The following is a 12,379-nucleotide window of genomic DNA, read 5'->3' as shown; positions in this document are numbered from 1 at the left end:
GGACGATTATGAGATGGAGTGGGGAAGAAGAGGTCGAAGAGAATGAGGAAAGCAGAGCATGGATTTGAATTTGAGATAGAAAAAAATGGAGATGGGGTGTCGAAGAAGATTGGTGTCAAGCGCCAACAGAGTGAGTAGTGCGCCAGACTGAGTTCTGGAGGTGAAATGAAAGGGAATGAGGGCGAGTTAAGTCAGGTGGAATGTGTGGTGAAGAGCACGGAACCGATGCCTGACATCAATGGGCATGATAAAGAACAATCTGGTCAAGCAAGAGTGAGATTTTTGAAGAAAGTGGATCCTTACCTTTTGGCGGATCCATTTGTGGTTTCCGGGTGAGTGGGAAAGGAGTTGGGTGCAGTTGAGTGGGGAGGTGAAGCAATTGAAGTTGAAGATTGCTTTCCTTTTGGTGTGACAGACCCGGTGGTGAGTGTGGTGAAACCGAGGAGGCACTGTCAGTCCTTTTGAGTCAGCCTTTACCCGACAACGTCGTGTTAGGATATATCAAATATCCCGTTAGAGCTTTTGTGCAGAGTCCACTGAGCTGTTTCAGGTGCACCGTTTATGGTCATGCCTGCAGTAGTTCGTAGGAGGAAGATTCCTAGATGAGGGAAGTGCGTAGGAGGGCATGGGATAGAGGATTGTGTTTTTTCAGTGGATAAAGTTGTGCTTGTCAACTGAAGGGGTGCCCATGTTGCTGGGGATCGGAAGCAGGTTGAGGTGGCTAGAGTAGTTGTGCAGAAGGTGTCGTATACTGAGGCAGTGAAGAAAGTAGAGGAGGATGGGTCAAGTATGAGGGATCATGAGAGGATCCATGTGAATAGTAGATCTGTGCCAGCACAGAGGGATAGGCCAATGAGTGATATATACTTCATTAAGGTTGGCTTCTTAGCCTTAATGGCAATGGTTATCAACTGTACCTCAGAAATGGAACGTAGATCTCTGGCAGCTGCAGAGAAGTGTTTTGGTATTTGAGATTTGACTTCAGAAGAGTTACAGGGTGTGTTGGTGTCCAGTCCTCCCAGGCCATTGGCATGGTGAAGGAGCAGATAAGGTCAAGGTAGTGGAATGGGGTAGTACGTTTTTAATGAGTGTAGGGATAGTTAGAAGGGTGTATTTTTGTGTAATTGTTATTTTTTTCTCCTCTTCCCCTTTTGAATCACAAAGTATGATGGATTTATATTATAGTCCAGCTGGGGGCGGTAATGCAAAATATTGGATGCCAAACCAAAAAAGAAGAAGGCTTTGCGTTTCCGGTGGTGCACGTCGCATGCGCTCTGGTGCAGAAGTGGAACGCAAGTCCAGACAGCAGTTATCGCCGAACACCCACTTTATCAGAAAAAAGAAATCAAGGTATTTTCATTTTAGGTTGCATTATATTAAAGATGAAAGGTTAGCTAAGTTAATGCATTTGTAAGAATTCATGATTCAAGTATTTATAGTTTTCTAATTGTAGACTGACGTGGATTACTGGATAAGCCTTGAGGCCTGCGACGTGTTTGTCTGCGTGCCGATAGCTTGCTTTGTCTGACTAGCCAGTAACGTGTTTAAGACTAGTAAAGAATGATTGCAAACTATTGTTGCTGGTTTCGTAAATTGTGATTCAGGCACTTACATACTTGATAGTCTAGATAACATGCGTAATATCAGAGGCTAACCACTGATAATATTAACTACCTAACTATACTCATTCATTAAAATGTTCGCGAGCCGCCTAGTTGCTTTTTATTTTATTTAGGCCAGGCCATTTAAAATAAATAAATGTTACTGTTTAGTTAGCAACTCAAATGGCTATGCCCATTGATGAAAGTGTTGAATACATTGTTTCGTTTTTCTTAACGTAGTACCTAGTCTTTCCCAAATTAAATTGATTCAGATTCTGCGTTTTCGATTTCGATTTCTGCTTTGACGATATTGAGTGATGCGCGCTGGCTTTACCTCTAAAAGCCAAATCCCGGCAGGTGGCGATATTGAGTCGTTTTATCTTATCATCCAATGGTAATATTTTCAACCGGCTATTATCCCCAATGGACCGGTTCGTATATACAACATTCTCCATTCAGGCTGCAAATACAAGCATTTCGCAACACCCGCGATAACATCTGCTAAACGTGTGTGACAAATAAAATGTCATTTGAAATCCGTCGATTTCCTCATTTAACTCGATATAATGGTGAGAAGTCGGGGAAACAATGCATACTTTCTTTTCCACCACCATGCTAGTGTCTATTGCTAGTTCAGGATGTTGTGTATCACCATCTGCCGGCCTTTTGGCTACCCAGGTGGTGCAGTCCTGACCCGTTTGCTGAACCACAGACTACCAAGGAAAACAAAGTCTGGCACTCTTGCCAGCTGGCCAATTTATATTTAGCTACAACCCTTAACTACATGGTCATCTGGCATATGGACATTTTCATTGAATATTAGCCCATCAAGATGTGGCTGTATAGTAAGTAACTTGTCGATTCTGTCTCAAAGGGCTGACCGACCATAAACCAACCATGGCAGATGGAGAGGGATTTGTGGTGCGCATTCGTGGCCTTCCCTGGTCTTGCGCTGTGGATGAAGTGTCAAGATTTTTCTCTGGTAAGAACCTGGCTACTTATATTGTTAAATGTAAGGAAGTCTGACCTATTTTCAGGTGACTAAATTGGTACAAAATATTCCAGATTGTAAAGTTGCAAACAACGGCACAAGCATCCATTTCACCTACACTCGTGAGGGCAGGCCAAGCGGAGAGGCCTTCGTAGAGCTGGAGTCGGAGGACGACCTGAAGATTGCAGTCAAGAAAGACCGAGAGACCCTGGGTCACAGATATGTGGAAGGTATTAAGGTTTTGTCTCCCTGTTCCAGTAGTGACTTGTCTTTTAAGGTGATTGTGCCAACATCATGTTCTGGGGGAGGATTAGATGCCAAAGGATCCTCACATTCATTTTTTTCCCTCAAGTATTCAAATCGAACAATGTGGAGATGGACTGGGTCATGAAGCACACCGGTCCAAACTGCCCAGAGACTGAGGGGGATGGGCTTGTGCGGCTGCGTGGCCTTCCCTTCGGCTGTAGCAAGGAGGAGATTGTCCAGTTCTTCTCAGGTGTGTTTAGTGCCCTTTTTCCCTCCAATTGATTAATTCTTAAGCCTCTGTCACATTAGGCAAAAAGAAGGCAATTGAAATTGCATGCGACATCCAATCTTGTCATACATCATGGTTTCATAAATGATTTGTTTATCCAACTGTTTGGTAATTCTAACATTAGTGATATAGACCATGTTTGCTGTTCAATTTAACTAGCTAGCCAAAATGTAGCCTATTTTCTAACTACGTTTTACCACGCTAGCTAGCTGACCAAGCTGGAAACGAGATTAGAACTAGTGCAGTTCATGTTGGACAATTACATTTGAAACTGGACAAAAACGTTTGGATTCACTATTAAAATGGCATTTTATTGACTGCCAATCATTCGCGGATTGTAGCAGTACGAACACATTTTTATTTCATGCAATGCAACCAAGTTGCAGGCTGACACTAAGCAACACAGATGCATCTTGTTTTGCAAGCCACATATATTGCATCCGATTGCTTCATGTGACACATGCTTTAAGATAATCATCCTTAGTTGATCTCAACATGACTTTGAAAAGACACTGCCTGTAGTTCAAGATTTGGCTGAAGGAAAATTCTAATCTCAAAGGTCTCTTGACATTGAATTGACATCTGAACTCTTTGATATAAACATGATAGTCAAAAATAACTGAGACAGATTAGATTAAAGCTGGATACTTCTGTTTTGGATTAATGTTAAAGTAACTGTCCAGTGAGAATCTCACTTTTTAAAGGCTTGTGTTAATTTTTTGTGGCCAAAGCATACATGTGTAACAAAAAAAAAACACTTCCAAAAAACCCACTTCAAGTCCGTGTATCAAACAGACCATTTTGTAAATGCTTGCGATTTCCTCATGTTTTTGGCTGAGACGTCGCATTGGCTTACTGGCTGAGCTGGCCAATCAGGTGTTTATTTATTTTTATTGACTGGTATACACCCACACAATTCATCATGAAATGTATTTATTTTTTACGTAAAGGAAGGCTATTTCACTCATATTGTGTTGTAATTAATTATATATAACTGGAAAACACTGGGCAGTTACTTTAAATTCAGACTCGTACGTTCAGCAGTAGCATCACCCAAAACTGGTATAATAACTTAATATCTCCCGAATATTCTATGGATCCCTTCATTTCATTTATGTTTCCAGAATGAAGTACAAAAAAAAAAAGTAAGTTAATGATCAAAATGGTGACACCCATCTGGTTCACTGCTCATAAGGCTTTTCTTTTTATAGGGTTCTCGTGTCTGATGTGTTTTCATTTTGTTGTTTTAGCAGAAAAAGAGCAACAACACTGAATGGGCATGTCATTTAATGTCCCCCGCTGGGGTTATCTGTCCTTGGGTTGAAGGGTTGGAAATCGTGCCAAATGGGATAACATTGCCGGTGGACTTCCAGGGGAGGAGTACGGGGGAGGCCTTCGTGCAGTTTGCTTCACAGGATATAGCTGAAAAGGCTCTAAAGAAACACAAGGAAAGAATAGGGCACAGGTGGGGATGGATGGTTGGCTGGCTAAGCTGCTTTTCTTATGGTATTCATCTGTTGCCACAATCGTCTTCTGTCGTAATGACACATGTCAAGAACCTACACATTCAACAAGGACATTCATACACGTATCCATATGAGATCATCAACCATAGCCTCGTCGAATTCAGAGATTCACTTATTTTTTGCCAAAAAATACTTTAGTGCTGAGTGATTGTCCTGGACTTTGTTTTGAGTTTTCGATTGACTTCCACTCAAGGTGGTCAGGAAACACCTTTGGTAGATAGAGAATTCACAATATTTCACTAAACTGGGTTGGATAAAAACATATGCTTTTGATCTACACACCAATCCAATGTGCTAATTTTGGATGTAATTTAAATGTGGCATCTCTTTAAAATAAAATAAAGAAAATGCACCTTGATATCATGGTGCCCCCCCCCTCTAGAAGTTACCATTTTTCACTCAGCACTAATCCACAGACCCTCATGTCACACAATGTGTAACTGAGACCCAGTCTTCCTTAGACCATGGATCCTGCAGTCACAAGGAAAGCTTTGGTCGTCTGGGGGTCAATGATGGCATTTCTACACTGACAAGTGTAATTTTCTATGGTTCATTCTGTTTTTTTTTGACTTCTCAGTGCTAGTTTATTTAAGACATCAACAGGAAAATAGCTTTATCGTTCCAGGGGCTATGTTTATTATTAACCCTAACAATTAAGAAACATCGATGTTCGGTCAGTAAAAATGCATAGTTTCAGAGGCATCAATTAGCTTCTAGATACTATGATTGACATGCATGGCTGTGAGCAACAGGACGAACATGCTACAGACCTATGTCATTAGTATTGGCAGATTTATTTTGTTTTGCTCCATGTAAAGTATTCTCCTCAATAGCCGTTAAACCTTTTGGGTCCAGGACCCTGGCCTAACACTTGTCTGTGTGCCTTTAGGTATATTGAGATATTCAAGAGCAGCGATGCAGAGGTGCGGACAAATTACGATCCCCCACGCAAAACGATGGGTGGCATGCAGAGACCAGGCCCCTACGACAGGCCTGGTGGTGGTGGCGGCCGTGGCTACAATGGCATGAGCCGCGGAGGCTCCTTTGACAGGATGCGCCGTGGGGGCTACGGCGGAGGTGAGGCTGGTGAGAATAAAGTGCTTTGTCCTTTCCATCTTTCTCCTACACCTTTTTTCTGGTTTCTGTTCTATCTTCTTTGGAAATCTCAGGTGAGTGGTGATGGGACATAACAGCAAGGGTAAACTGAAAATGTTTCTTGTGGAACGCATTGGGTATTAGAATGCAAGGGTTTGAACCTGTTCAGGGAACAAGACCAGAATTTTTTTTCAAGGATAAGAAACATAACCAGGAACGGAAGTGATCCATATTGTTCTGAAACAGAACTATTATTTAAAAAATTATAGGAACCAGTTAAAAACTAAATGTTTAGCTTCGAGACATTTTTTCTAGTCCCACAACAAAATGCAACAAAGTGCCTATGCAAAGCCTCACTCAAACTTTGTCCAGTGTTTGCCTGCAAGCTGAAAATGTTTGCCTGTGCTGGCTACCTGCCCCTCACCCCTCCAAAGCATAGGCTACTGTACAAGCTTGATTCAGAAGATGGGGAGAGATTTTTTATTAGTTTGAGATTAATGGACGAACTTCAGTGCATTTTAAGTATACAATGTTTTTAATTCTAGTATTGTTCTGCACACGCAAGCTAGCTCAACCAGTTCCGAACTTTATTTTTGCTGGTTGGGAACAGGGGGTGGGGGGGGGGGTGGTTCGGTACAGAATGAAACGATTGAAAAATAATTTAGGTTCCAACCTCTGGGTGAAAGCATACTGGAGTTACTTTGAGTTTGTATTTCTAATGTTTTCGTGGGTGAAACTATTTGTAAGCTTTCTATCTCTGTCGACTTTCCTAATGACTTATAGGTTCCGATCGTTATGGCGATGGTGGTTCAAGTTTTCAGAGTACGACTGGACACTGTGTGCACATGAGGGGACTTCCTTACCGGGCAACAGAGACGGATATCTACAGTGTGAGCACCAGAACTAGTTACATAATATACAGTCATCTGTTGACAGTCACTGATGGAAAGGTGAACAATCACTGACTGGGAATGCTAATTGTCTCAATTTTCTCCCATGTAGTTTTTCTCGCCATTGAACCCAGTGCGCGTGCACATCGAGGCTGGTCCAGATGGAAGGATGACTGGAGAGGCTGATGTGGAGTTTGCCACACATGAGGATGCTGTGGCAGCTATGTCAAAGGATAAAGCCAACATGCGTGAGTCGGCAGTAATTAGATGTGTCATCGCCCTTTACATGATATTACCTTATTTACCCTTCCTGTCTGGACAGTTGCATCCTAAATCCATTGTTTTTTAATCCAATTAAGAAGTTTGATGTAACTGCCCTCTCGCTCTTCCTTATCAGAACACCGTTATGTTGAGTTGTTCCTCAACTCAACAGCAGGGGGCAGTAATGGAGGCTATGGTGGCCAGATGAGTGCTGTGGGTGAGTATTTTCAGTTGGGGATAGATGAAGGTATAAATTTGGATTTTCTGGGCCCACGGGGGGGATAGTAGAGTACTTTGTGCAGACTTTGGCATTAATTGGACAAGCACCATATTGTTAAGTTATTTTATTTGAGAGTTCTATTTTCCACAGCCAACCAATCTTCCTATGGAGGCAGCCAGCAGATGAGCGCTGGTTACACGGGTGGTTACAGCAGCCAGTCCAGCATGGGGGGGTACAATGATTACAGTAAGTGTCAGCTCTCTGCTGCCTGTCACAGGAGGGTTGTAACTAGGGCTGTTACAGTGACCTTATTACTGCCACACCGGCGGTCACGTGCCATGACCACAGTCAAATTCCATGTGACCGTTTAGTCACGGTAACGAGGCTTCTCCAAGCTCTGCTGCTGCTGATGGTCATTAGTAGCCTACCAAACTCGTTAACTGTCTGGTACTCGGCCCTCTATTGTCCTGCTAATCACTCTGACATCAATACAAATGTTTTTAATAACATGTGCAACATTTCTATAGGCTATGCAATTACGTGAGCACAGTTTTGATAGCCTCTATGCTAGACCTATTTATGGACTTTCCTAATATTAAGCACATTGCTTTGCTTTACGACAGGATTATAGCCTACCTGGCTGGTATGAAAATGAACCACAGAAAAAGCGTCCTCCATTCGCTATTGAAGTGCATACATTACATGTATGTATTTTTTCCATGCCCCTGTTCCTGACAGGTGCATGATAATGATCCATCCTAAATTAGAACTAATTTCACACTTATAGTATTTAGCAGCATATGTAAAGACAACGCAAAATTAAGAATAGGCTTTTGTCACCCATCACACTATCGCTTGTGAATTATGTATTATCACTTTTAAATGATGTGCACTTAGGCAAACCCCTCATGCCTTTGTGGTTTTTTTTTTTCAAATCAGTCACATGCATCATGTAGTCTCGTCCGTAGGCCTATATGTTTGGACACGGTTTGTTTCAAAACCTAAAGTGGCCAAATAACTAATTAAATGAAGCACATTAATCCGCTTTACATACATACGCAGCACGTGAGTTTCAAGTTGGGGAAGAACTAAGTTCACCATAAACATTTACCTTTATTATAACGCATTACATGCATAGTTGCATCTGCGGTCACTTTTAAGTGTTTTCCCGCTAATTGATTGCTTTTTGCAACATTAGTGCTTACAGCCTACTGCCGTGTTCGTATTGCTGGCTTATGTGAAGAAATGGCGTAATAGTTTATCAACATTTTAAGCTAAATGTTCTGATTGGTTGCGTCAGCGTCATTGCTTTTAAAAGTTTATTTATTTAATTATTGGTTGTATTAAATGGGGATCTATTGCATCCCACAACGGTCCCAGAGCATGTTTGGAATATTTATTTCTTGCACAGAAGGATAAGTTGACCAGTGGTATACAGTACATTCAGACCCCTTTACTACTTCCACATTTTGTTGCGTCACAGCTTTATTCTAAAGTGTTTTACTCATCAGTCTACACACAATACCACATAATGACAAACCATTAACATTTGTAGACATTTCTGTAAATGTTATGAAAGAAAAACAAATCACATTTACATAAGTATTCACACTTGACTCAGTACTTTGTTGAATCAGCTTTGGCAATGATTACAGCCTCGAGTCTTCTTGGGTATGATGCTACAAGCTTGGCTCACCTGTATTTGGGGAGTTTCTCCTATTCTCTGCAGATCCTCACAAGCTCTGTCAGGTTGGATGGGGAGTGTTGCTGCACAGCTATTTGCATTTTTTTTGGTACCCATCCACTCTCTTCCTCGACACAATCCCCATAGTACAAAAGTTGACCAAGTGCATTTGGGAAGTATTCAGACCCCTTTTCCACATTTTGTTACGTTACAGCCTTATTCTCTAATTGATTAAATATTTTCCTCATCAATGACAAGGCGAAAACATTTTTTTAGTCATTTTTACAAATGTATTATAAACCTTTTTTACGTAAGTATTAAGACCTTTTGCTGTGAGACTCGAAATTGAACTTAATTAATCGTCCTTGATGTTTGTTGAACTTATTTGGAGTCCACGTGTGGTAAATTCATTTGATTGGACGTGATTTTGAAACTCACACCTGTTTATATAAGGTCCATAGTTGATGGTGCATGTCTGAGCAAAAACCAAGCCATTAGGTTGAAGGAATAGTCCGTAGAGCTCCTAGGCAATATTTTGTTGAACAAGTCAACAAATTTATGCTGCATTGAAAGGCCCCAAGAACACAGTGGCCCCATCAACTACCAAAACCCACCTTAGAGCTGGCCGCCTGGCCAAACTGAGTAATCAAGGGAGAAGGGCCTTGGTCAGAGAGGTGACACAGAACCCAATGGTCACTGACAGTGCTCCAGAGTTCCTTTGTGGAGATGGCTGTCCTTGTGGAAGGTTCTCCCATCTCTGCAGCACTCCACCTATCAGGCGTTTATGGTGGAGTGGCCAGACAGACGGCATTCCTCAGTAAAAGGCACATGACAGCCTGCTTGCAGTTTGCCAAAAGGCACCTAAAGGGGACTCAGACCACAAGACACGATATTCTCTGGCTGATGAAACCAAGATTGAACTCTTTGGCCTGGATGCCAAGTGTCGCATTTGGAGGAAACCTGGCACCATCCCTACGGTGAAGCGCAGTGGCAGCATCATGCTGTGGGGATGTTCTTCAACAGCAGGGACTGGGAAAGTTGAACAGCAAACTACAGAGATCCTTGATGAAACCCTGCTCCAGAGCACTCAGGACCTCAGACTGGGACGAAGTTTCCCCATCCAACAGGACAATGCCCCAAAGCAGACAGCCAAGTCAACGCAAGAGTGGCTTCGGGACAAGTCTCAATGTCCTTGAGTGTCCCAGCCAGAGCCTGGACTAGAACCCGATCAAACATCTCTGGAGAGACCGGAAAATAGCTGTGCAGCTCCGCATCCAACCTGACAGAGCTTGAGGATCTACAGAGAAGAATGGGAGAAACTCTCCAAATATAGGTGTACCTAGCTTGTAGCATCATACCCAAGAAGACTTGAGGATGTAATTTCTGCCAAAGGTGATTCAACAAAGTACTGAGTAAAGGGTCTGAATACTTTTGTAAATGTGATTGGTTTATTTTTTACATTTGCACAGTTCTAAACCTGTTTTTGCCTAGTCATTATGAGGTATTGTGCGTAGATTGAGGCAATACAATTGAATCAATTTTAGAATAAGGCTGTAATGTAACAATGTAGAAAAGGTTGAGGCCTGAATATTTTCTGAATGCGCTGTAGGAACTGCGAAACACAAAATGGAAGCATGTGCGCACTTTCTGGGGAATCGTTTGGTGAAAATATCCTATTTTATTCAGCGACGTTCAATTGTTTTCTAAATACCATAAAATAATGCCACTGAATTCTAAGCAAATCTTGTCTCTAATCTGCTAAATTAGCTAGTGTAGCCCACAGCCATATCAGGCCTAACATAAGGACAACTCAAGAGTGTTTATAAAGTTCTACTAGATCACATCTTTAGAGCTGTTTGCGATGGTGTAGGCTATATTAAGTGGATTTGTTAGACTTAGAAACAAAATTTTTTTATTAGCCTACATGCCAGTGACGCAGACCATTGCAGGACAGCCAGGAGATGCAAAATGTTGTTTTTTTTTGTTAATTAACGGTCAATTACCGTGAGACCAGCTGTTAGTGCTTGACCGTCTCCGGTTGACAGAATTTAATGACTGCCACAGCCCTAGTTAACATTATTAAGCCCTATTATTATTTTTATTTGTTAAACTCCATATCAGATGAGAATAACTCTTGGCCCGACACAGTTCTATATTTTGCATCTCTTACAAAAATATATTGCTAGGAAAGTGGAGACGACGTAGAACGCCTTCGTTATTGAGACGGTGACACGTTTGCTAGCAAAGAGATTTGCGGAGACTAAATTACTTTAAATAATTGTTTTGCCCTATGTTTAACCAAGATTAGCTAGCCAGCTAAAATTGTTTACATTTTGTTAGCAAAATAGTATAGAATAAATTTGCTATCTACAGTAGTGCCGCTGTGTCAAAATGTCTCAATGACGTGTCTGCTATCTTGTTTACATTTTACCGTTGTTGCATAGTTTGTTTTGAAGGTAAGCCTGCAACGGTCCTAATGTGGATATTTCTTTCTCCTGTTAGGTAATCAGAGCGGGATGAGCAGCAGTTACTATGGCAGCAGCCGTGGCTCCATGGGCATGAATGGCAGCATGAGCATGGGAGCTGGGTGGGGCATGTAGGAGATCCAGGGTGTTCTTCGCTGTTGGCGAAATTATTTTTCGAGATGGTTAAAGATTTTGTACAGATTGGAGTGGTATAGCTCTAATGTATGAAAGCTGGGGGGAAGACATTTTTACCCCGGCCTTTCTTAACCTTGTCATTGGAGCCCGTATGTTATGTTTTTGGTTTTGTGAATGAGACAGCACAGGGTGTAGGATTTTGGTTCCACCCTAGTTATACCTGTAGTTCAACTCTGAATGACTGGATGCTGTTTGTGAAGCCACGTGTCCTTTTGTAAATATGGTAATCATGACTGCTTGTAATGACTCCTCGTGAGTCTGCAAAAATGTTCTGCTCCTTTTTCATGGTTCCTATAAACTTGGTTAGAGCCAGAGGGATTTTTATAATGTTAAAAGGGCATGTTGAATTTGCTTTTTATAAACAGGATATTATTTTTGGTTGCTGTTTTAAACCTTGTAATAGATGTCTCATCCCCGCTCACTGTTTTGATTCTGCTAATGGGCATCATTAATAAACATTTATTCACTGATTTTTTTATTTTTTGTCTCATCCTTATAAAGCAATATATTTTGGGGCACATTATAGTGGTGTAGGATTAAACAACATGGACCGGTTTCCCAGGTGCAGCTAAAGGAGAGTACTGTAATAAAAAAGTATGCTCAATTGCAAAAAAAAACACTGCTGTCCCTATATGCCCCATTCTAGCACTGGGTGGCACTTTCTTCAGTTGTGCTTTATAGGCTAATGCATTCCAGGGGCCCCTATGGTCTAGTTATGGTGTTATCTTAAGCAATGTTGGAGTTTAGAAACACCATTCAGTAGTGAAAGTTGCATACCACCTCACACCTGTCAGAACCTCGAGCTCAGAGTGTTGTAGAAAACCTAGCCACGACCTAGAGAATGCGCACCAGTATTTGTGCCAACCTGTTAATGTGCCCCCCTTGCTTTTCAGTAATCATATCCTGGTCAATGTTT

General features: G+C 41.6%; 1 protein-coding gene across 4 annotated transcripts; it reads left to right on the top strand.

The window, feature by feature from the left end:
• Window positions 1-1,243: 1,243 nt before the first annotated feature.
• On the top strand, window positions 1,244-11,933 carry LOC135548733 (heterogeneous nuclear ribonucleoprotein H-like). 4 transcript variants are annotated; one of them, XM_064978608.1, is made up of 11 exons: window positions 1,244-1,350; window positions 2,476-2,583; window positions 2,667-2,822; window positions 2,945-3,088; window positions 4,454-4,592; window positions 5,543-5,730; window positions 6,532-6,638; window positions 6,751-6,886; window positions 7,036-7,116; window positions 7,270-7,365; window positions 11,306-11,933. In XM_064978608.1, exons 2-11 carry the CDS (start codon window positions 2,499-2,501, stop codon window positions 11,401-11,403), a joined length of 1,230 nt encoding a protein of 409 aa, XP_064834680.1. In that variant the 5' UTR covers window positions 1,244-1,350; window positions 2,476-2,498; the 3' UTR covers window positions 11,404-11,933. The 4 variants fall into 4 exon arrangements, with proteins under 4 accessions (XP_064834680.1, XP_064834679.1, XP_064834682.1 ...); XM_064978607.1 differs by having other exon boundaries at window positions 5,543-5,739; XM_064978610.1 differs by having other exon boundaries at window positions 5,543-5,739; window positions 11,302-11,386.
• The last annotated feature ends 446 nt before the right edge of the window (window positions 11,934-12,379 follow it).

The sequence above is a fragment of the Oncorhynchus masou genome, chromosome 11, assembly GCF_036934945.1.
Source record: "Oncorhynchus masou masou isolate Uvic2021 chromosome 11, UVic_Omas_1.1, whole genome shotgun sequence".
Classification (NCBI taxonomy): Eukaryota; Metazoa; Chordata; class Actinopteri; order Salmoniformes; family Salmonidae; genus Oncorhynchus; species Oncorhynchus masou.
This window is presented reverse-complemented; position numbering and strand designations above follow the sequence as displayed.